Raw genomic sequence first — 19,837 nt, forward strand, 5'->3', positions numbered from 1 at the left:
GCTAGCTAAGGTTGACGAGCTAAAAATCGAGTTTGGTTTGGTTCGTTTGAAACTTCAAGCCGGCTCGTTTGGCTCACGAGCCTAGCATTATCGAACATTAATGTTATAATGAAAGATGATATTAACCAATATATAATAATTTAAGTGTGCTAATAATATTTAGAAGTTTAATTTATGATGATATTACTGGAAAAAATAATATAAGTCAATAGATTAGGATAATATAGATGTTTGGAGACTCGAAATAGACTTAATTAGTACTATATTTGACTTACATGTTGAACAACAAATTTATTTTAACCAAATAATAGTAATACAACTCTGATTCCCAATTATGCCATTGGGTGGTGCCAAACTGCCAACGAATCCAATAGCCAAGAAAGCGCCAGATGGATGCGAACGGGACAGCCAGGAACCTTTGAATGAGCAGACATGACACAAGGAGACGAGGAAGATCCTTAGGAGGTTATTGAAAGTTTTTTGTTTTGCGAGGTCATAAACAGATCAGCAATTGTCCATGTATTCCAACGCCTCGCCACTGTCGATTGAACCAGCTATTTTCCCCCCATAATATCTGCTATACACTATTAGTCACTTGAAAATTCACAAGACACATTCAAGTGACCATTGTGGACATGTCTCTGACCACCATTGTTATCAACCAAGATTTCAGACTTTCAGCCGTGGGGTCTTCATCACTGTCGGCTTGAGGGAGGTTGCTAGGATGCAAGTCAGACTGGGAGGAGGCATGCGTAGGGATAGGGCAGTGCTGATGCCACTAACTGCGGGCCAAACAACGGACGGGTGATGCAGGGGTGAAGCTAGATCATAATTTTCTGAGGGTCCACGGATACAACCGGCATCCTCGCCTCAATGCATGATCACTTACCTTAGGTCATTTGACCCCCAACAAGTATACATAGCTCCACTTTCGAGCTGGTGCCAGGACAGAGAGCTCGAAAATGGATAGGTTGAAGTGGCAGGGGTTACTGAATCATGCCAATGATGCAAAAGTGCAAGTAAGTAGGAGAGGAACACAAAACATTATATTCTTGTTCAAGATCCAACGGCTAGAAACATCGACTGAAAGATAAAGGGGGAAAAGCGGTTGAGATATATCATTTCTGTTTTTTGAGATTAGCACATCTACACATTACTCCAAGGTTTTTAGGAGCCATGGTGTGAGCATGCTTTTGCTGGAGTTGTGGATGTGAACCACGCTACTTGCGGCGACGTTGACCCTGTTGTTGGGTACACTCTTAGAGGAGGCTAGCTTCAGGTGTGGTAGGTTAGCTTTGTAGAGGATGCGGCATGGAGCAGAGCAAGGCAACGTAACACCAGCAGACGCAAGCGGCGCTGATACCTCCAGTAGACTTGGAAAGAGCGAGGGCACGAGGTGCACCGGCACAACCGACCTAGGTACTGGGGATGTGGCGTTCCATCTTGAGGATGGAGAGCAGTTGTGCGCGGGGCAAGCAGTTGAGAAGAATGGAGGAAGGATGTGTCATGCGTTGGATCCAGATCTAATGACTCGCATTTGACTTCTGGTTTTTTATTAAAAAAGCATAAAAATGCCCATTAAATAGCATCTCCGTGTAGGTATATCCACGATGCATTTTCTGAGCTCAACAAGCAAGGTCGACGTTGCATCTTGTGATGGCCTGATTTCCCGTGTAAATGCGCTAATCGTCTAGCAAAACGTAAACCAGATTAGTCGGAGGCGGCGTAAAGGTGCGCCGGCAGCCTGGGCTCGGCGACGGCGACGAGCGGCACCTTCCGCTTCGTGGACAGCCCAAAGTGCTCCTCCATGCTCACGTCCTCCGGCGCCACCCCCTCCGGCAGCCGCCACGCGAAACCGTGCACCAGGTTCGCCACGCCGGCGGCCACCAGCTTCATGGCGAGGCCGTGCGCCGGGCACATCCGCCGCCCGGCACCGAACGGCAGCAGCTCGAAGTGCGCCCCGCGCACGTCGAGTCCGGCGCCGACGCCGCCACCCAGGAACCGCTCCGGCCGGAACGCGTCGGGCACGTCGGGCCACGACGCCGGGTCGCGCGCGATCGCCCACACGTTCACCAGCACGCGCGCGCCGGCGGGCACGTCGTAGCCGGCGACCACCGTGTGCTCGCGGGCATAGTGCGGGACCAGGAGCGGGCCGACGGGGTGCAGCCGCAGCGTCTCCTTCACGACGGCGTCGATGTAGGGGAGGTCCGGCAGGTCGCGCTCCGTGACCCAGCGCCCGCGGCCGACCACGCGGTCGAGCTCATCGGCCGCGGCGGCCATGGCGTCAGGGCGGCGCAGCAGCTCCGACATAGCCCACTCTATCGTCACCGCCGAGCTCTCCGTGCCGCCGGCGATGATGTCCTGGATGAAGGCCTTCACGCCGTCGCGCGTGAGCTTGGCCTCCGACGGCTCCGACCTGTCTTTCTCGGCGAGCTGCAACAGCACGTCGACGAGATCGCTCGCCACGAACTCGCCGGCTCCGGTTCGCCGCCGCCGCTCCTCGTGCTCGTCGAGGATCTGCTCGAAGAACCGGTCGTACATCTCGCTCAGCCGCTTCATCCGCCGGATGCAGCCTTGCAGGTCGAGCCAGCCCAGCCACGGGATCCACTCGCCGACGTTGCTCACCGCGCCGGTCACCGCGAACGCCTCGTCCAGCGTGCGCCGGAACGCCTCGCCGTCGGCGCTGCCGTAGCAGCCCGACCACTTCTCCCCAACCGCCATGCGAAGGATGTTCCGCAGCGTGGCTTCTGCGACGTGCTCCCTGACTGTGACGGCTCCGCCGCCGGCGCGCTCAAACAGGCCGCGCGCGAGTGCGCGCATCTCATCCGCGCGGACGCGCTCGAACGAGTCGACGCGGCGCGCCGAGAAGAGCTTGGTGGCGCAGAGCTTGCGCGCCATGCGCCAATAGGCGCCGTAGGGAGTGTGCACGATGCCGAGATAACCGTAGGAGACGACCTCGCCGGCGGCCGTGCGCGGGCGGTCGGCGAACGCGAGGTCGTGGGTCTTGAGGACGAGCTTGGCTGCGCCCGCCGACGAGGCCACCACGGTGTGGTAGGAGCCGAGGCGGAGGTGCATGAGCGGGCCGTGGCGCGCCGCGAGCGCCGCCAGCACACGGTGCGGCGGGACCGCGCCAGCTAGCGCGGCGAGGCTGCCGATCACCGGCCAACCCCGTGGGCCAGGAGGAAGGTTCAGAGCTTTCCGCCTGCCACTCGGGGCGAGCATGTACCTGAGGATGAAGACGGCGAAGATGGCCGCCAATGCCACGGCCATGGACATTATTGTTGGTGTGAGCTCCTTGGGTGGAAATGGAAGCTGGTGAGACTTGGAAACTGGTGTTCAAAAGGAGAAGGTCCTTCGTTGTTCATATAAAGAGAGATGTTATTTTGCTAATTAGATTAATTAATTTATTATTTGAGGCATACATTAGTCTGCACATTGGTTAATCTTGAAACATACTGATGCAGTGCGACAAAAAGTTTGGCTGATTCTGAAGAAAAATATTAGCCCTGAACTGACAGTTACTGAATTTTGAATGGAACAGGCTGCTACGGTTCAATGTAACAGGCTGCTACAGTTACTGGCGTTTGAATGGATCATCAGGCTGCTACGGGTGCTTCCCAGAAGCCAGTTTGGTTAGAGAACCTGCAACTTTGCCTGGTCTGACAAACTTGCCATTCATGTAAATTGTTCATAGTGTACTCTTGTACTGAAAGAAAAAGGAAAGCAACATATGAACTGAACAGGATGTATGCTGATACTTCCAAAAGTGAGATGAATGTGAAGTCTCACCAGCAACAATCATACTGCTGAGTTCTTCTTTTTGGGATTTGACTGATGAAATGGTCTCTAAGGTTCATACAGTCAAATACAGCATGGCCATGGCATTGCAGATTTCAAGCAGAAACAAACAAGGCTAGAAGTATATGTGTGGTATGCATTGCACTACCATGACCATGAGACCATCTGTACAAAGACTCTTCAAACCACTTCGTCACATCCATGCGAACATTGCAAAGTTGCATGTCGAGGTCAGAAAGGACTTTCTGTCCTTTGTGCTGACGCGAATGCTTGGTTGAGAACTGAAGAGACGGTCCTACTGAAGTGATATTTCTGAAGCAACAGACATCCTGGACCTGAAAAAATGATTTCAAGCTTTGTCGGGGGGGAAAAACTGAGAAGGACCACACGACTACACGATGGTCAGGAGAAGGGAAGACCATGAGCTTCTACATCTTAAAGTGGGATCGTAATCGAGAAAGAAAGAAATTTGTCCGTAGATATTGCTGGTGTGAGCTCCACTGGTGGAAATGGGCACAGTTTAGGTTTGGCAGATTGTGAAGAAAAATGTCAGTCTTGCATTGTCAGTGACTGGTCTTTGAATGGAACGGATTACCCAATTCAAGAACAAACAAAATTGTACAAAGATGATGACAGTGAGTGATGTGATGAACCACAAGGTTAAACTGTGAATGTTAAGTTAATCAGCCAGTAGTTTCTTGAAGAAGAGGCCAGTTTGGTCAGAGAACTTAACTTTGTCTGGGTCTGACATACTTTGCATTCATGTAAACTGTTCACTGTGTACTATTGTACTGGGGAAAAGAAAAGTCAAGAAAACATATGGACTGAACAGGATGCATGCTGATACATTCAAAAGTGGGATGGATGCAAAGTTTCACCAATAACAATCAGTACTGCCCAGTTCATGTTCACTCTAAATATAATACAACATGCACTTGGCATTGCAGAATTCTACAGAAACAAACAAGACCAGAACTCCAGAAGTATGTGTGGTATGTATTGCACTACCATGACTATTTGTACATAGATTGTTCATGTTAGGAATAATCAGCTTGTATTCCAGGGGGCCAATAAGCCCATATAAGTAGAGTACAGGTGGTGGTACATATGCACATAACCCCTTATACAATGGGGTATTTACAAAAGAGGAAACATATCTTTAACACCCCATCTTAAACTCATGGTGGATCTACAACACTGAGTTTGGAGAGAAAGTAACTATGGTGTGCACGGGTCTGTGCCTTCATGAAGAAGTCAGCAACCTGGAGCTCCGAAGGCACATATTGAAGAACAACCACCTGATCCTGAACCTGAGATCGAACAAAGAAGACATCAACACCAATATGCTTGGTAAGCTCATGCTTCACCGGATCCCAGGCAATACGGATAGCCCCCTGTACTTTCAGAGTGAAGAAGAGTCGGTCCAGTCAAAGGAACACCAAAATCCTCAAGTAGCCACCGTAACTAGGAAAGCTCTGCTGTCAACAACACCATAGCACGCAACTCGCCTCTGCACTAGAACAGGAAACCGCAGTCTGCTTTTTAGTCTTCCAAGCAATGAGAGGACCACCCAAGAAAACACAGTAAGCAGAAAGGGACCGACGATCAGAGGGATCACTAGCCCAGGTAGCATCAGAGTAACCACAGAGCTGCAAGGAACAAGAGCGTGGAAAGAAAAGATGGCAAGAGCTAGTGACACGCAGATAGCGCAGAACACGAAGAAGATGGTTGTAGTGAATATGTGTGGGGGCGGAAACGAACTGACTGAGAATATGTGCTGCATGAGAAATATCCGGATGAGTGACACCAAGACAGACCAAACTCCCAACAAGATGGCGATAGCGGATAGGATCTGCCAAAGGCTCACCATCAAGAGAACGAAGCTGGAGGTTAAGCTCCATCGAGGTGTCAACCGTACGCTCATCAGTCAGAGAGGCTCGAGCAAGAAGATCATGAATGTACTTCTCCTGGGATAAGAAGAAACCGTCAGATGAAGAGGAAACCTCAATCCCAAGAAAATAGCGAAGAGGACCAAGATCAGACATGAGAAACTGCTCACGAAGCCGAGCCTTAACAAAGGCAATAAACTGAGAATCATCCCCTGTGATAAGCATATCATGAACATAAAGAAGAAGAAGAGTACGACCACGAGAAGAAGAGTGTATCAAGAGTGCAGGATCATGGTCACTAGCAGAGAAACCAGCAGCAGTGACAACAGAAGAGAAACGCTCAAACCAAGCTCGAGGGGCCTGTTTAAGGCCATACAGAGATGAAGATGACAAACCATGCCCTCTGGAACAGAATACCCCGGAGGCAGCTGCATATATACATCCTCACGCAACTCACCATTAAGAAAGGTATTCTTGACATCAAGCTGAGAGATCGACCACCGACGAACAGAAGCAACAGCAAGAAGAGTACGAACAGTGCTCATATGGGCAACCGGAGCAAAAGTCTCATCGAAATCACGACCATGCTCCTGCTGAAAGCCACGATCCACAAGACGTGCCTTGTACCTCTCAAGAGAACCATCAGAGCGAGTTTTGACTTTATATACCTACTTGCACATGATAGGGCAAATGCGAGGAGGAAGAGGAACAAGTTCCCAGGTTCCAGTATGCTCAAGAGCAACTAACTCCTCCACCATCGCCTCCTGCCACTCAGGATGAAGGATAGCATCGCGATATGAAGTCGGCTCAGAAAGTACGGTAGAAGAAAAGGCGGCGGGATCATACCAAGCAGGAGGCTGACGAACTCGACAACCACATCCAAGAAGCTGCTCAGGTGCAGGTGAAGGAGAGGTGTCAGAAGAAGATGCCGAAGCATCAGGAGAAGACACAGGAGAAGAGTCATTAGAAGAAGACACAACCCGTCGTGTATAGACATGTGTCACTGGAGGCTTCATGGTATAGTCAGGAACCAAAGGTGAAGGCTCAGAAGATGAAACCACAGAAGAAGGCAAAATAGAAGAGGACTCTGTAGGCAAAGGTACAAGGCTCGAAGGAGGTGCAAAAGCAATAGGTGTATCGGGAAAAGTCAAGAAAGAAAGCAGCTCAACCAAAGATGATTGTGAAACATCAGAGAAAGGACGAGGATAGAATGGACGAGACTCATCGAAGACAACGTCGCGAGAAATCCACATCCAACGAGTAGCAGAATCCCAGCAATGATATCCCTTATGCTCAAAACTATATCTAAGAAAACACACTCAACAGGCTGTGAAGTTAGTTTGGTACGCTCCCGAGGTGGAAGAAGAACGTAGCAAACACAACCAAACAGTCTAAGCGAAGAGTAGTCAGGTAGATGTCCAAAAAGATGCTCAAACGGAATCCCCCCCGAAGAGCAGCGGAAGGCTGAATGTTAATAAGATGTGTGGCAGTAGAGACAGCCTCAGCCTAAAAATGAGGAGGAACAGAGGACGCAATCATGAGTACATGCGTGGTCTCAAGGAAGTGATGGTGTTTGCGCTCGGTTACACCGTTCTGCACATGGGCACCTGGACATGAAAACTGAGGAAGGGTCCCCTGAGAGTCGAGGAAAGCCCGGAGAGGTCGAGAAAGGAACTCACCAGTAGAATCAGCACGGAAAGCACGAATAGACGTGTCAAACTGAGAACGAATCATAGTAGCAAAGCAGCTATAGATGGAGAGAACCTCGCTACGAGAGGACATAAGATAAATCCAAGTATAGCGACAGAAATCATCAATAAAAATTATATAGTATCTGTGACCCCCTTTCGAAGAAAAGGGAACAGAAAGGACGTTGAGAGACAGACTCACTACTATGATAAGGAAGCTGAATATGCTTTCCCAATCGACAACCCTGACACGAATGAAGAGAAACATCTCCTGAGATAGGTCCAAGAAGACCACGATGAACTAATGAAGATAATTGAGAACCACAGACATGACCAAGATGATGATGCCACTGCTAAAATGTGCCTGTGGAAGAAGAAGTAGCAAGACCGGCAGCAGCGGAAGGAAGACGAAGCCAGTCAAGCTACCAAAGGCGCTGAGAGTCATGGAGTCGGCGACCAGTACCAATCAGGGACCCGGTGTGACGATCCTGAACAAAACAAGAATAAGAATCAAGAATAACACGACAACCATGGTCGGTGATTTGAGCTGCGGACATGAGCTGTAAGGTGAGGCGGGGAACATAAGAAACAGAAGGAACATGAAAAGAAGAAGTCTCAAGAGATCCCCAACCAGCAACAGGAAGAGAAGTACCATCCGCAGTGAGTACAAAACTAGGTGACGAAGGAGAACATAAGGAAGAAAGAATAGAAGAGTCCGAAGTCATATGAAAAGAAGCTTTAGAGTCAAGAATCCATGGAAGAGTATCTGACTGTGAAGAAGGTGGTCTCTCAATGCTGGAAGACACCATAGTAGAACCAGCAGAACCTGTAGCAGCAGAGGGGGAGGAGACGCACAAGTGACGAAGCAACCGCAAAATCTCTTGCTGAGTACCGTCAGTAGTTGAAGACGAAGCAGGAGACGTAGTAGTCGTCGAAGCTAGAGAAGAAGCACCTGTAGCACTAAGACTCCCAATGGCCAGCACGATCACAATAATCATAGTAAGGACAACCTTTACCAGACGACGGAGCACGTGAAGCAACAGCCAAAGAAGCCGTCGAGGAAACAGATGTCATCGAAGGAGCTGGTGTAGAAGACCCCGTGGTGAAGCTGCAAGCATTGTGGGCACTGGAAGAAGCAACAGAAGACTAGCATCACGAACACAAGTCTCCTCGGAGCAAACAGCAATGAGCACCTCCACGAGCGAGACACGAGGGTGACGTGCAAGTAGCTGAGCGCGACACTGCTCGTACTCCGGTCGAAGCCGAGTGAGGAACTTGTAGATGCGCTGGAAATCGCGCTCAGCTCGAACAGCACGACAGCAGTCACAGGTGCGATAGCTAGCAATGCAGAGAGTGTCCAACTGGCGCCATACAGCAGACATCTGAGCATAAAAGGCATCGGCAGTCAAATCTCCCTGCTGAAGTGTCTGTTCCAGACGAACCACTGAAAGGTAGAGGGCATCTCCAGGCGGCTCATAGCAGCGATGAAGATGAGACGACATCTCAAAAGCAGTAGACAAACCAACAATCTCCGCAGCAAACGGAGGATGCATACTGGCGACGAGGATGGAAGCAACACGAGCATCATCAACAACCCACTGAGTGTACAACGCCAACTAATCGCGATACATATCCAAGGCCTCCTGATATGCAGTAACCTTCTTGTTATAGGCTGAGGAAGCAGCAGGATCCTAGGATCCTTCGTCGGGTCAGAAGGAGGCACAGGCTCCGGAGGCGGAGCAGCAACAACAGGGCAACGAAGATCACCACAAAGAACACCCCAGAGACAAAAACCTCGCATGTGCACCCTCATATGCTGTATAAACTCCATGTAATTGGTGCCATCAAAGAGCACCGAGCAGCGAGGAACAGAGATGGTGCCGCCTGTAGACGCCATTAGAAGTGCAGAGGACCAAGGCGCAAGTCCACAGCACGAGAAGACTAAGCGGGCAGGGGCGATCCACTGTTGCAGGTGTACGGCCGATCGATGATAGGCAAGCGGGCAGCCAATCCTATCCAGCGAACCGTCGGGGAGAAGAGAGGCGGCGTAGCGCCGGGAGGCGCCACAGGCCCGCGAGCAAGGAGAGGCGGGCCCCCGCGATGGAGAGCTCCTCGAGGGAGCGCCCCCCCCCCCCCCCAGAGGCAGTTGTCAAGGAGCGAGGGCCCGCGCAGCGCCGGGAGGCGCGGCAGGCCCGCGAACGAGGAAGCAGTCACCGACGGGAAAAATATATAGAGGAGCTAGTGGCGGCAGCAAAGAGCTGACGGAACCGTAGATCGTATTTTGGCTCTATATTCCCAGGGGCCAATAAGCTCACGTAAGTAGAGTATAGGTGGTGGTATATATGCACATAACTCCTTATACAATGGGGTATTTACAGAAGAGGAAACATATCTCTAGCACTTCAAACCAGTTCATTGCATCCATACAAAACATTGCAGATGTTGCATGCGAACATTCAGAAGAAACGGCAAGTTATGGTGTCTTCTTCCTATTGACGCAGCATATTCGGAGATGAAGCAACGTCCCTACTGAAGGAGACATCATTCGCAACAGTCTCGTCCTGGACCTGAAAAATAGCACTTGTTTTCAACCTTTGTGTAAACAAAATGAAAAGGACCACACAACAGCCGAGAAACTGGATATCTGTGAGCTTCTATGTCTTAATGTGAGATCATAATCTAGAAAGAAAGAAATTTTTCCTTAATCAACATGTTGTGAACCGATAGTTTAATCAATATTTATTTCATATTCCCTTGAAATCTGAATGGTATATAAACTTTTCAGAAAGTAAGATACACATCACTTACCCCCTGCTTGTTCCACAAAACACGCACGACACCTAACATGGGTAATTATCAAGTTGTTGGTAGTTGTGAATCAGGACATCTACTTATCAGTTCAAAGTGTGTGGTTATTCTTTTTGGAAACACAGAAGTACATGACGCTACATCTCCCTAGTGATGGCATGTTGCTGTGGCATGCATACATGACAATTAAGAGGGAAATACTTGACCAACTATTTTCCTGGTATATCATGGACACTAATGCAGTACATTACCCTTTCGTAAACTATGATTCCTGAATGATGGGACTAAAACATTGTCAAGTCTCTCAGTTGTGCATATCCAAATTATCTAAAAATGATTTCATTTGCACAGTAAAACCACAGTTTAGTCTACAAATATTTATTGAACAACAACTTGGCATGTAACATCTGCTTCACTGACTAATGAGCATGTGACAAACTGATTATATGATGTGACAGATTGTGAAGTAAGTATTCTGGAGTAGAAGCATAACACGCACCACACTTCATAACCACATGTAGTGTAAACTCATTGAGAATCTGATCCGTGACATTCAAGTTGCTGAAGACGAGGCATCATTTACAACAGCCACAACTTTCGGGGGCGAAGCTCCTTGGTTATTTGTATCTGAAGCAGAATGAATGTTGGTTGTCGAAGTAGATGATGGTCCTGTTCCATCCCGTGTTTCCAATCGCTCCATCATGCGAGATACAGCAGCGATTCCAGCATTGACCTCCCTCCTCACCTCTGAACCAAGATTTGATATAGTGTTCTTCTGCGTGAACCATCTTTCCTTCCATCCACGTGTACTATTCGTTATAGAATCCTTGTACCTGGTATAGCAAAGATGGTGGACACTTGTGTAAGTTAATATCTAATGATGCTTTTAAACTTACAAATGTGTCTGATATTAGAAGGAATAAACTGTAGAACTAGATGTATACTTTGTTGAAACTGATTGCAGGCGTGATTTCAGTGAGTCTGAGAATGACTGCACGTCAGATGGTCCGGCTTCATCTTGGCTGACAGGTGAAGATTGGTTCCTAGAAACTCTGATCCAGATCATTATGTAGCAAGTGTTAGTCCCATGCATGTGAATGGAAAACATACATACATGTGAATTATAGCCATGTAGGAAAATACCTATTATTTGACATAACAGGGCCATTATTAGCCAAGACAGTGTCATGCACAGATGTGTCTGCAGCTGTTTCGTCTGTAGAGTCCACAATAGGCAATGGGCGAGCAGAAATTACTGCAGGAGCATGTTCATGATCCCCTTCTTCCCGTGAATTTGAAGACATAGAACCACCAGAAGTGGACTCAGCAGTTGAAAAGACTAGAATTTGTGGGTGGCCATGCGCTGCCGATCTGCTGCGACGACCTTCTCTTCTAGCATGGCGGTGCGACCTACGAATTGCGGCAGCAGCTGCCAAGTGCTGTATGATACGTTCTTCAATTTCAGCATCATCTGCATCTACCGGTACCTGGAAGAAACAGTGACAGCAGTATTTGTGCCGGAATTGAGCGTACATACATATAACCAGGCGTGCCGTTGCACACTCCCAAATATGAGTATCAGATATGCTGCACCTCAAAATCACCGAGCAGTGGATGGCGAAAAATAGTTGTTGCGGGCACATGATTTTCTTGCACATTCCGCTCTTCCACAACAGCCTCAAGGAGCTCTTGGCTGCAGTAGGCAAGAAATCCAAGTGAGACCAAGCTGTAAATGAAAAAGTGAAGTTCAGTGGATGCATTGGTATAGCAGAATTTCTACCTCATTGGGTCCTTCATGCTGATTGCCTGCCAACACATGGGACACTGAGAGCTTCTCTGGCACCTACAAGACCGATCAGAAATTCAGAATGCAGCAGAAGTGTCACTTAAGGATAATAAAGCAAAATGCAATTACAACACACGAGTGATACACCAATGCTGGCAACTGACAACAAAACATTTTTGAGCAGAGATTGCAATTTAATCCAAACTACATTCAGAGAGCATGGGCAGAGATTCAGATTAGCATTTAGCACTCATCGAAATTACTGAGTAAGTACCGGGCTACAAAAATTGAGGAACTGTGCAGTCCTAGACACACTCCTGATCCTTGCAACACGGATATCAGAAGAACGGATTCTGAAGAACTGCAGGAAGCAATTACAGAACAGCAGCTCACCATTCAAGGATGCACTGGAGGTGGAACTCGTGCTTGCAGCTGGTCACCTGCGCCAAAGCAGAAACAAGAAAGAGCAAGCGTGTTAGGCCGAGCAAGGCAGAAGCAAAACTCAAAGATCTATGTCGTTCATCAACGGCCGCAGGGAAGCAGGAGCCAGTACCGCGGAGGGGTCGCTGTCGAAGAAGGCCTCGAGGCAGATGCTGCAGGCGTCGTCGCAGGCGTCCTGGACGCCGCCCTCCACGAACGCCGCCGCCGACGAGAGCTCCTCCACCCGCGCCGCCTTCGCCTCCGTCCCCCCTCCTCCCTCCATCTCCCTCCAACCGAAGCTGTCCGAGATCAACGCCGCCGCCGCCGCCCTCCACCAACAATTCCTGCAGCACAAACGGCAAAACGATAATCAAATCATCTTCCGTTCAAAAAATCCAAGAATAACCAACACACAAATCCTTCTACACAGCCTAAAAAACCGATCAAATTGCAAAAAGATTCACTCTTTACTGCCGCTGAACCGCACCTTTTCCACCAAGACCGTACGGGAGAAAACCGGCGAGGCGAGCGACCGAGCAAGTGTTGCTAATCCCAAACCTGCTCCAACAACCTAGCAACCACTCCAAATGACACTGCTGCTAGAGATTAATAGGCCAGGTCCGCGTGGAATCGCTCTCCTCCCGCGGCCGTCGACGACCGCGGCGGCACACGTCCACTAGGAGGGAAGAGGCGACGAAATGGCCGTCTCGTGCTCGCCCCCTCCCCCCCTCGGCGACTCCGCGTCGCTACCCTCGAGTCACTGACGGGTGGGCCCGAGATCTTGCGCTTGTCACGGGGTAGGTGGGCCCGATGCTGGTACCTGGTCCGTGCCGCTGACATGGTGGGCGCCGACGCCGCGAGACATTATTATAGTCTCTGTGTGTCAGGGAGGGTGACACGGTCAGCCGTGTCGGAGCCGGCGGTGGTCAAGCCCGTTGAACGGATCAGAGGAGGGATTAATTTTCAACGGACTCATCCGTGGAGCATGTGACGTGACTCCGTGAGGGACTGAGAGTGTCGCGCAATCGAGATTAGCAGCGCCGATGTGATTAACGAGTTTGATTAGTGAGTGAGAATTCAAGATTTGTCTTTCGTACGGGGGTAAGAAAGTTCTTCTAAAAAGATACCACTATCGATATCGTGCTCCAAACACATGTGTTACCAAAGTTTGTAGGGATTGGCATGCTTGCTTGCCTGGTGACATCTACTCGTACATTTTTTTTCCTCCTTTTGAACTCAATAGAAAAGATAGTACTTTGACAGAAAATGTTAAGAAATGTTGTTGAAACCTGAGGTATATGAGAAAATTGATGGCATAACTGACGTCATATTGCAACAACAGAACAAACAAATGCACACAACGCATGACGATCCAAATGCGTAGACGATACTTGTGATATACGTGATCCAAATTACGTTCGTGCTCTGTATGCTCTATACTTATTGCAACGATTAAACATGCTTTTGACATTATGACACAAATGGGTCCATAGCTCAGTGGTAGAGCAATTGACTGCAGATCAATAGGTCACCGGTTCGAACCCGGTTGGGCCCTTCTAGGTTTTTTTTTAAACTTCTTGTAACTATTTTGAAATAGTTTATCGGTACGGTTTTGCTGGGCTTGAGCCTAAATTTCTCTGTCTAACGTTTGTTGGAGAACTTTGGTCCTTTCTTATCAAGTGATCGATCATGCAGTCATTCCTACCAAGGCTGTGCTAGTTTCTATTACTGCATTTTGTGTTAGAGAAGACTATAACTACATCCATAATGGATATTAACACTATCATGCTTGCACATTTCACTTGGGTTTGGGTAACGCGGCTAACGCCATGTCGGCATCTCAATGATTTGGGAAACGTTCCTGTATGTAATCAAGTACCAAGTATATAAATGCATCGTTGGTGAATGATGCCTACTTGCCCACAAACTGATGTACTCCCTCCGTTCCAAATTATAAATCATTCCAACTTTCTTGGAGAGTCAAAGCATCTCAAGTTTGACCAAATTTATATAATAAAGTGCTAACATTCATGATATCAAATAGGTATCATTGGTTTCTTCATTAAATATATTTTCATAGTATATCTATTCGGTGCCATAAACTTTTATAATTTTCTCTATAATTTTGGTCAAACATAAAAATGTTTGACTCTCCAAGAAAGTTGGAATGACTTATAATTTGAAACGGAGGGAGTACATTTCTTTTACAATCCGAAAGGCCATTTGTATTCTTTTCAAGAAAAGTACGCACGTGTTATATATTACCACAATTTAACTGAAATGTGTCTAAACAAGCATCTCCTGAGTATTTCAGGATTGAAAATCAATACCCTTACAGTACTAAACTTGATAGATTGTACACTTCCAAGGAAAAAAAAAGAAAAGGCATATTTCAGTCCATTTTAGAGTAACAAAGGTCAAATTAAAGGCGTTGGTGATGCTCCAAGCCCTGCAACTTTCAGTCTCCTGTCTTCGTATTGTGCACTTGAAAATAGCGTGTCTACTGCAGGTGGTACTAAAGCACTACGGAGGGGACGCAAAGCTCCGTTTTAATTAGGAAGAGAACTGGTCTTATGTTCAGATAAGATTAATGTTTAAATTAGAAAAAATAACATGGGGTCCATAGCTCAGTGGTAGAGCAATTGACTGCAGATCAATAGGTCACCGGTTCGAACCCGGTTGGGCCCTATTTTTTTTTATGAATATCGTTTTCTCGCGCAATTTATTTAATTTATAAAAAGAAAACCCCTGTGCTACCAAAACCACGTCCGTTTTCAAATGCCCCGTTTTAACTTTTTAAGATTTATAGACTTTGTTATGCACTTAGATATACACTATGTCTAGATGCATAATAACATCTATATATTTAGAAAAGCTAAAACGACCTGTAATTTGAGATGGAGGGAGTACTTAGATACACCTAAAGTGGAAAGAGCTATGAAACTTTTGTTATTCATGACCAAACATTTAAAAATGTTATATTCCTGTAATTGTTTGCACATCCGTTTGTAACAGATTTGTAACACGCCTGAATTGTCTGTAACTGTTTACGAGATCTGCTTCACTTTTCATATCCTTAAATAAAACAATCCTCAAATTGAAAACACAAGGATATCATATTACATGTGAAACCTGTTATCACAACAATATTGGCTGGATTCCATTCTACTTCTCGTTTGATTGCAAAAATATGAATGTTATAGCTTATAAACAAAGTTACATCTCTAAAACAGATACAGATTCAAAGAATTCTCGTATTCAGCGGCCTTCTCCCACTGCTTCAAAGCAGTTGTTAGCAAGGAGAAACTCTGTATCACTATCGAACAATTATTTGCATGCAGATGCAGCCCCTGGTCACGCCATCACCTGCCGATAAACCCAAGCTGATGAAAGATGAAGGCCAGGATCAGCATGACAATAGCAAGGATCAAGCCTCGCCGCCCTAAGAGCCAGTTCTTTGTCTTCTTGGCAACTTCTACCCCTTTCTGTGCTCGCTCCATCCATCTCATCTGAATGCAAAGACAAGCACACGGTTAATGACCGAAGCAGTAAGATTCAAGGCTACAATTTAATAAACTAAGATCGTGACCAGAAAGTTGTAGCCAAAATGAAAATAGGTTTCTTACCATTCTATCCAAATCCTCCGGAGATAATGAGGACATGGCTTGTTGAGCTTTTGCAGCATCCTCCTTTGACAGCTTCATTCCAAACTGCTCGCTCATGTTTGCCATCATCTCAGGGCTCATGTTCTTCATCATGTTTGCCATCATCTGTTAAATAAGAAAAAGGACCAAGAGATGTTAAAACTCAAACAAGAATTTTCCTGGCATCATGATTTGAAACATAATTTCCTCTGGCTAAGGATTTCTTACCTGCCGCGTTGCAGGGTCTTTCATAGAATTTCTCATGGTTTCCTGCATATCAGCTGTAGAAGGTGGAAGACTAGAAGACGACTGGCCCATCCTTTGGTCGTTTGATAGTTCGACAGGGCTCTCCTGAATAGTTTGAGATGATGATCCAAGGGGGGAATTACTAGTTGTGGCTCTCGATGAAGGTTGGAAGTTATTCTCTGACCTCCTGGGGGTACCACCAGGCCCACCCATCTGAGAAGCAAAATTCATCATATTCTGTAGTTCATCAGGAGGCATCTTACCAATCATATCAGATGCCATCTTAATCATATCAGGAGACATTTCTGGCATATTGGATCCCAGATTTGGACCAACGGAGCTAGTGCCATTCATTGAAGAAGCAACTTCGAACATTTTCTGAAGTTCTTCTGGTTTCATTGTGCCAATCATATCAGTGGCAGTTTTTATAAGTTCTGGTGACATTCCTTCCATTCCTAACTTCGATAAGCCTTCAGGATTGCTCTTGGACACATAATTTTGGGATGGCCTGATATAATTCACCATGGTTATCAATCATCATACGGAACATTATTCAAATAGTACGGTATAAACATCTGTAAATAAATATTAAAAGGATTCATGGATAGAACCCAAATGCAAGATTCATGTTAAAGATTATAGCAACAGAGTTTAAGCTTTTTAAATCAGGTGTGAAGCTATTGTGTTAGGCATAAATAGATTGCATAGATAGGCCCACTGAAAGAAAGTACAAAGCGTGACAATAGAAGGAACAGACAACCACTTTGCAGCAAAGAATGAGGACCAATTGAGAACCGAAAACAGAAACTTAAGAACCAACAAGGCAAGATTGTTGATAGTTCCAAAAGGAAAAATGCTGTCATACTATGTTTCTCCTAACAGAATATGTAAATACATCTAGGTAAAACAACAAAAGATGAGGGTATTTCAAGTAGCAACAAATGGCACACATCAACACATTTTACACTCAGGCATGCAAACATGCATAGAAAAAGGCTGACAGTAGCATAAACTAAAAAGGAGCCATCTTACCTGATAGAAGCAGGATCATCTCTTGACCTTTCTGAGCTTCCTGCTACTTCAGGTGGCTGTGAAACAGTATACCCAGGAGAACTTCTTTGACTGCTTGATGGCTTTGAAGTATCTTCTTCTACAACTTCTTCAATAACAACACCTTTTCGCATGTTCACTCCTCCCCCTTCCCGTGCAAGTTTTTCTTCAGTATCTCTGCATTATGAATGGAATACATCACAGTGGTGTCAACTAAAGTTGCTAAACACATTTATTTACATCAGGAGTAAGCTGTATAGTGAAACCATACCTGAGAACATCAGCAATAGTTTCATCCTCAGGGGAAATTTCATGGGCTTTACTCAAGTCGGCAACAGCAGCCTGAAAGCACTTTCATGATTATTTCATGTAGAGTGTAGCAAGGGGGAAATCACAGAAGTGATTTGCGGTTAATAAAAAGACATGCCCACAAAAAGGATAAAGCAAAGCTTACCTCCAATTTTCCAAGTTCTTTATACGCTTGACCCCTCCGATAATATGCTTTAACATTGCTTGAATCATAAGTTAGAACCTGTAATCCATTTGATATCAATGAGTCAGTCTGTCAAGTAATAGAATAACTGCAATGATTTGGGGCACTCAATAGACAACACAATTTGTGTAAACACCATGACCTTCAAATGATCTAAACACCATAATACAATGCTCAGAAAAAAAAAGGTATCAGATCCTAGAATTTGTTCAAATGAAAAGGTAGTAAATACACATGACCTAAACATACCTCTGAACCTTCGCTTATGCATTCGTCAAATTGTCCGGTCTTCAAGTAACAAGCCATTAAATTAAGAGTACATTGCAACTGCAGGGTATGCGCTGCGGACGATGGTATGTTTTTTAAATTATCCTTGGCCTGAACAAGAAAAGTACATATAGTTTAACAGTCAGGCCTTTCTGAAAAGCAGTCAACATTTTTTAAATGGAAGCTTGATGTTCAGAACTCACAAGTTTGTATTTGCTGGCAGCATCCGAATACTGTCCCTGGTTATGAAGTTCATTTCCCTGAAGTCAAGAAAAATCAACAGGGTCATATACAATGGAAATTGGCAACATATATAGAAACCTGGAAGCCACTATATCAAATTAACTATGGTAATTGAGCGATAAAAAATTGTTATGTGTGAGCCAAATTTAACAGATGCAATGTAGTTCATTCAATATTTGTGCACTTTTATGCAATTGCAGCAGTTTACCTTGTTAGTCATAATGAACAAAGAACAATAGAGGGATGCACCGTTTCTTTTCACTAACCTGCTTCTTTAACATCTTGGCACCAGATATCGCGTACGACATTTGAGCGTCTGCTTGAGCCTTCATAGCAGCAAACTCCTCGGGCGTAGTGTTGGCAAGTTTCTCAGTCATATCACGCATGTCCTCTGGTCTTGCCTGATTCATCTGCTGTGCAGCTCGCCTTAAGTCCTCAGCTTTCATGTTCTTCATACTCTCAGAAGCCATCTTTAAGAGGTCCGGGTTGGACATCAGCTGCAGTTATCAAAGTTGCAACAAGGAAATAGTCAATCTCATGCCATCCACACCTCCTCAGGGCATAACAGACAACAATGAGTAAATAAAGCAGCAGAAGGGGAAAAAACATGTCAGGCGCCTCAAACTATAAAGCAGGGGATCCAATAAAGCAGGCATGCAGTCCAAAATGCTCCCTGAAACACTAACACCAGCTAGACCTTTGCATAAAACAGAGCAGACCCAGCCTAAACTGATGAAAGAGCATTGAAACTATAAGCCTGAATTAGGTACCACGCCATAAGCCTAAACTAGTGAGCAGAAGACCCAGCAACGGACGATCCTATTGCACTTAGCTTAGGCAGCAGCACGCGGTTGCTTGCGGGCAACACATGATTACGGGAAGAAAAACATTCCGTTGGCGTCACCAATCAAGCAAGTAAAACCGATTTAAACCCAACTACGCCTGGCGACGCGGCAGCCACACTCCCCGATTGACTCCAAATCAACGTGTGCATGCAATCCGGACTGGAGACCACGTCCCGCCGACGCCAGCCGCGCACAACACATACGTTCTCTGGCACGACTTGCAGTAAACCAAAAACAGAAAAAAAAAATCCAAATCCACCGAACGCTACCTCCCCCGATCTACGGCTGCCTAGGCGAAAGCGAAAAACCGCTCCGGCGAATCGGCTCGTAGGGAGGAAACACGCGGGACGGGATCCGGAGACGGGGGCTGACCTGCTGCTGCATCCTGGCGAGGTCGTCCGGCGACATGCGGCGCATCTGCTCCTGCGCCAGCCGCAGCATCTCCGGATCCATCATCGCGGCGGCGGCGGGATCGAGATCGGGGGCGGGAGCTCGCGGATTCGGGATGGGATTTGGTTGGGAGTTCGCTCGCTGGCTTCTCTCCTGCCTTCTGCGCCTCTTTTTTTTTTTGACTTTTTTTTTTTCCTTCCTCCTGCCTGCGCGTCGTGTGCTTTCGGGGTGGTGGTGGACTGGTGGGCTGGTCGAGTATTAAATCTCTAT

General features: G+C 46.7%; 3 protein-coding genes and 2 non-coding genes across 6 annotated transcripts; 2 read left to right on the forward strand and 3 right to left on the reverse strand.

Annotated features, from left to right (window-relative positions):
• Positions 1–1,524: 1,524 nt before the first annotated feature.
• Positions 1,525–3,888, reverse strand: LOC117846037 (trimethyltridecatetraene synthase). Its single transcript, XM_034727135.2, has one exon. It carries the CDS (start codon positions 3,274–3,276, stop codon positions 1,711–1,713), a length of 1,566 nt encoding a protein of 521 aa, XP_034583026.1. The 5' UTR covers positions 3,277–3,888; the 3' UTR covers positions 1,525–1,710.
• Positions 3,889–9,634: 5,746 nt separating this feature from the next.
• On the reverse strand, positions 9,635–13,102 carry LOC117846038 (E3 ubiquitin-protein ligase RHF2A). 2 transcript variants are annotated; one of them, XR_004638205.2, is made up of 9 exons: positions 12,877–13,102; positions 12,523–12,733; positions 12,363–12,409; positions 11,964–12,026; positions 11,777–11,876; positions 11,327–11,670; positions 11,128–11,235; positions 10,683–11,016; positions 9,635–9,942 (listed from the first exon to the last, which is right to left on the reverse strand). XR_004638205.2 is itself a non-coding variant. In XM_034727136.2 (8 exons), the coding sequence occupies exons 2-8, from the start codon at positions 12,670–12,672 to the stop codon at positions 10,737–10,739; spliced, it is 1,092 nt and encodes a 363-aa protein (XP_034583027.1). In that variant the 5' UTR covers positions 12,673–12,733; positions 12,877–13,102; the 3' UTR covers positions 10,507–10,736. The 2 variants fall into 2 exon arrangements, 1 of the variants encoding a protein (XP_034583027.1); XM_034727136.2 differs by lacking the exon at positions 9,635–9,942 and having other exon boundaries at positions 10,507–11,016.
• Positions 13,103–13,872: 770 nt separating this feature from the next.
• On the forward strand, positions 13,873–13,944 carry TRNAC-GCA (transfer RNA cysteine (anticodon GCA)). The gene has a single exon. It is a non-coding gene; the product is annotated as a tRNA-Cys (tRNA).
• Positions 13,945–15,005: 1,061 nt separating this feature from the next.
• TRNAC-GCA (transfer RNA cysteine (anticodon GCA)) lies at positions 15,006–15,077 on the forward strand. Its single transcript has one exon. It is a non-coding gene; the product is annotated as a tRNA-Cys (tRNA).
• Positions 15,078–15,486: 409 nt separating this feature from the next.
• On the reverse strand, positions 15,487–19,805 carry LOC117843569 (outer envelope protein 61). The gene is made up of 10 exons (XM_034724214.2): positions 19,550–19,805; positions 18,599–18,829; positions 18,293–18,349; positions 18,072–18,200; positions 17,784–17,861; positions 17,601–17,671; positions 17,312–17,506; positions 16,262–16,787; positions 16,016–16,159; positions 15,487–15,898 (listed from the first exon to the last, which is right to left on the reverse strand). The coding sequence occupies exons 1-10, from the start codon at positions 19,631–19,633 to the stop codon at positions 15,752–15,754; spliced, it is 1,662 nt and encodes a 553-aa protein (XP_034580105.1). The 5' UTR covers positions 19,634–19,805; the 3' UTR covers positions 15,487–15,751.
• Between the last annotated feature and the right edge of the window lie 32 nt (positions 19,806–19,837).

The sequence above is a fragment of the Setaria viridis genome, chromosome 2, assembly GCF_005286985.2.
Source record: "Setaria viridis chromosome 2, Setaria_viridis_v4.0, whole genome shotgun sequence".
Classification (NCBI taxonomy): domain Eukaryota; kingdom Viridiplantae; phylum Streptophyta; class Magnoliopsida; order Poales; family Poaceae; genus Setaria; species Setaria viridis.

Bases quoted from the DNA above. Each gene is read 5' to 3' on its own strand.
- LOC117846037 (XM_034727135.2), bottom strand. From the start codon at position 3,276: ATGTCCATGGCCGTGGCATTGGCGGCCATCTTCGCCGTCTTCATCCTC.
- LOC117846038 (XM_034727136.2), bottom strand. From the start codon at position 12,672: ATGGAGGGAGGAGGGGGGACGGAGGCGAAGGCGGCGCGGGTGGAGGAG. The intron at 12,410-12,522 runs GTACTGGCTCCT...GCTTTGGCGCAG, and splicing joins TCGACAGCGACCCCTCCGCG to GTGACCAGCTGCAAGCACGA. The intron at 11,017-11,127 runs GTATACATCTAG...TTGCTATACCAG, and splicing joins CTGCAATCAGTTTCAACAAA to GTACAAGGATTCTATAACGA.
- LOC117843569 (XM_034724214.2), bottom strand. From the start codon at position 19,633: ATGATGGATCCGGAGATGCTGCGGCTGGCGCAGGAGCAGATGCGCCGC. The intron at 17,672-17,783 runs GTAAGCTTTGCT...AAGTGCTTTCAG, and splicing joins AAGAACTTGGAAAATTGGAG to GCTGCTGTTGCCGACTTGAG. The intron at 15,899-16,015 runs GTAAGAAACCTA...CTTTGCATTCAG, and splicing joins CGGAGGATTTGGATAGAATG to ATGAGATGGATGGAGCGAGC.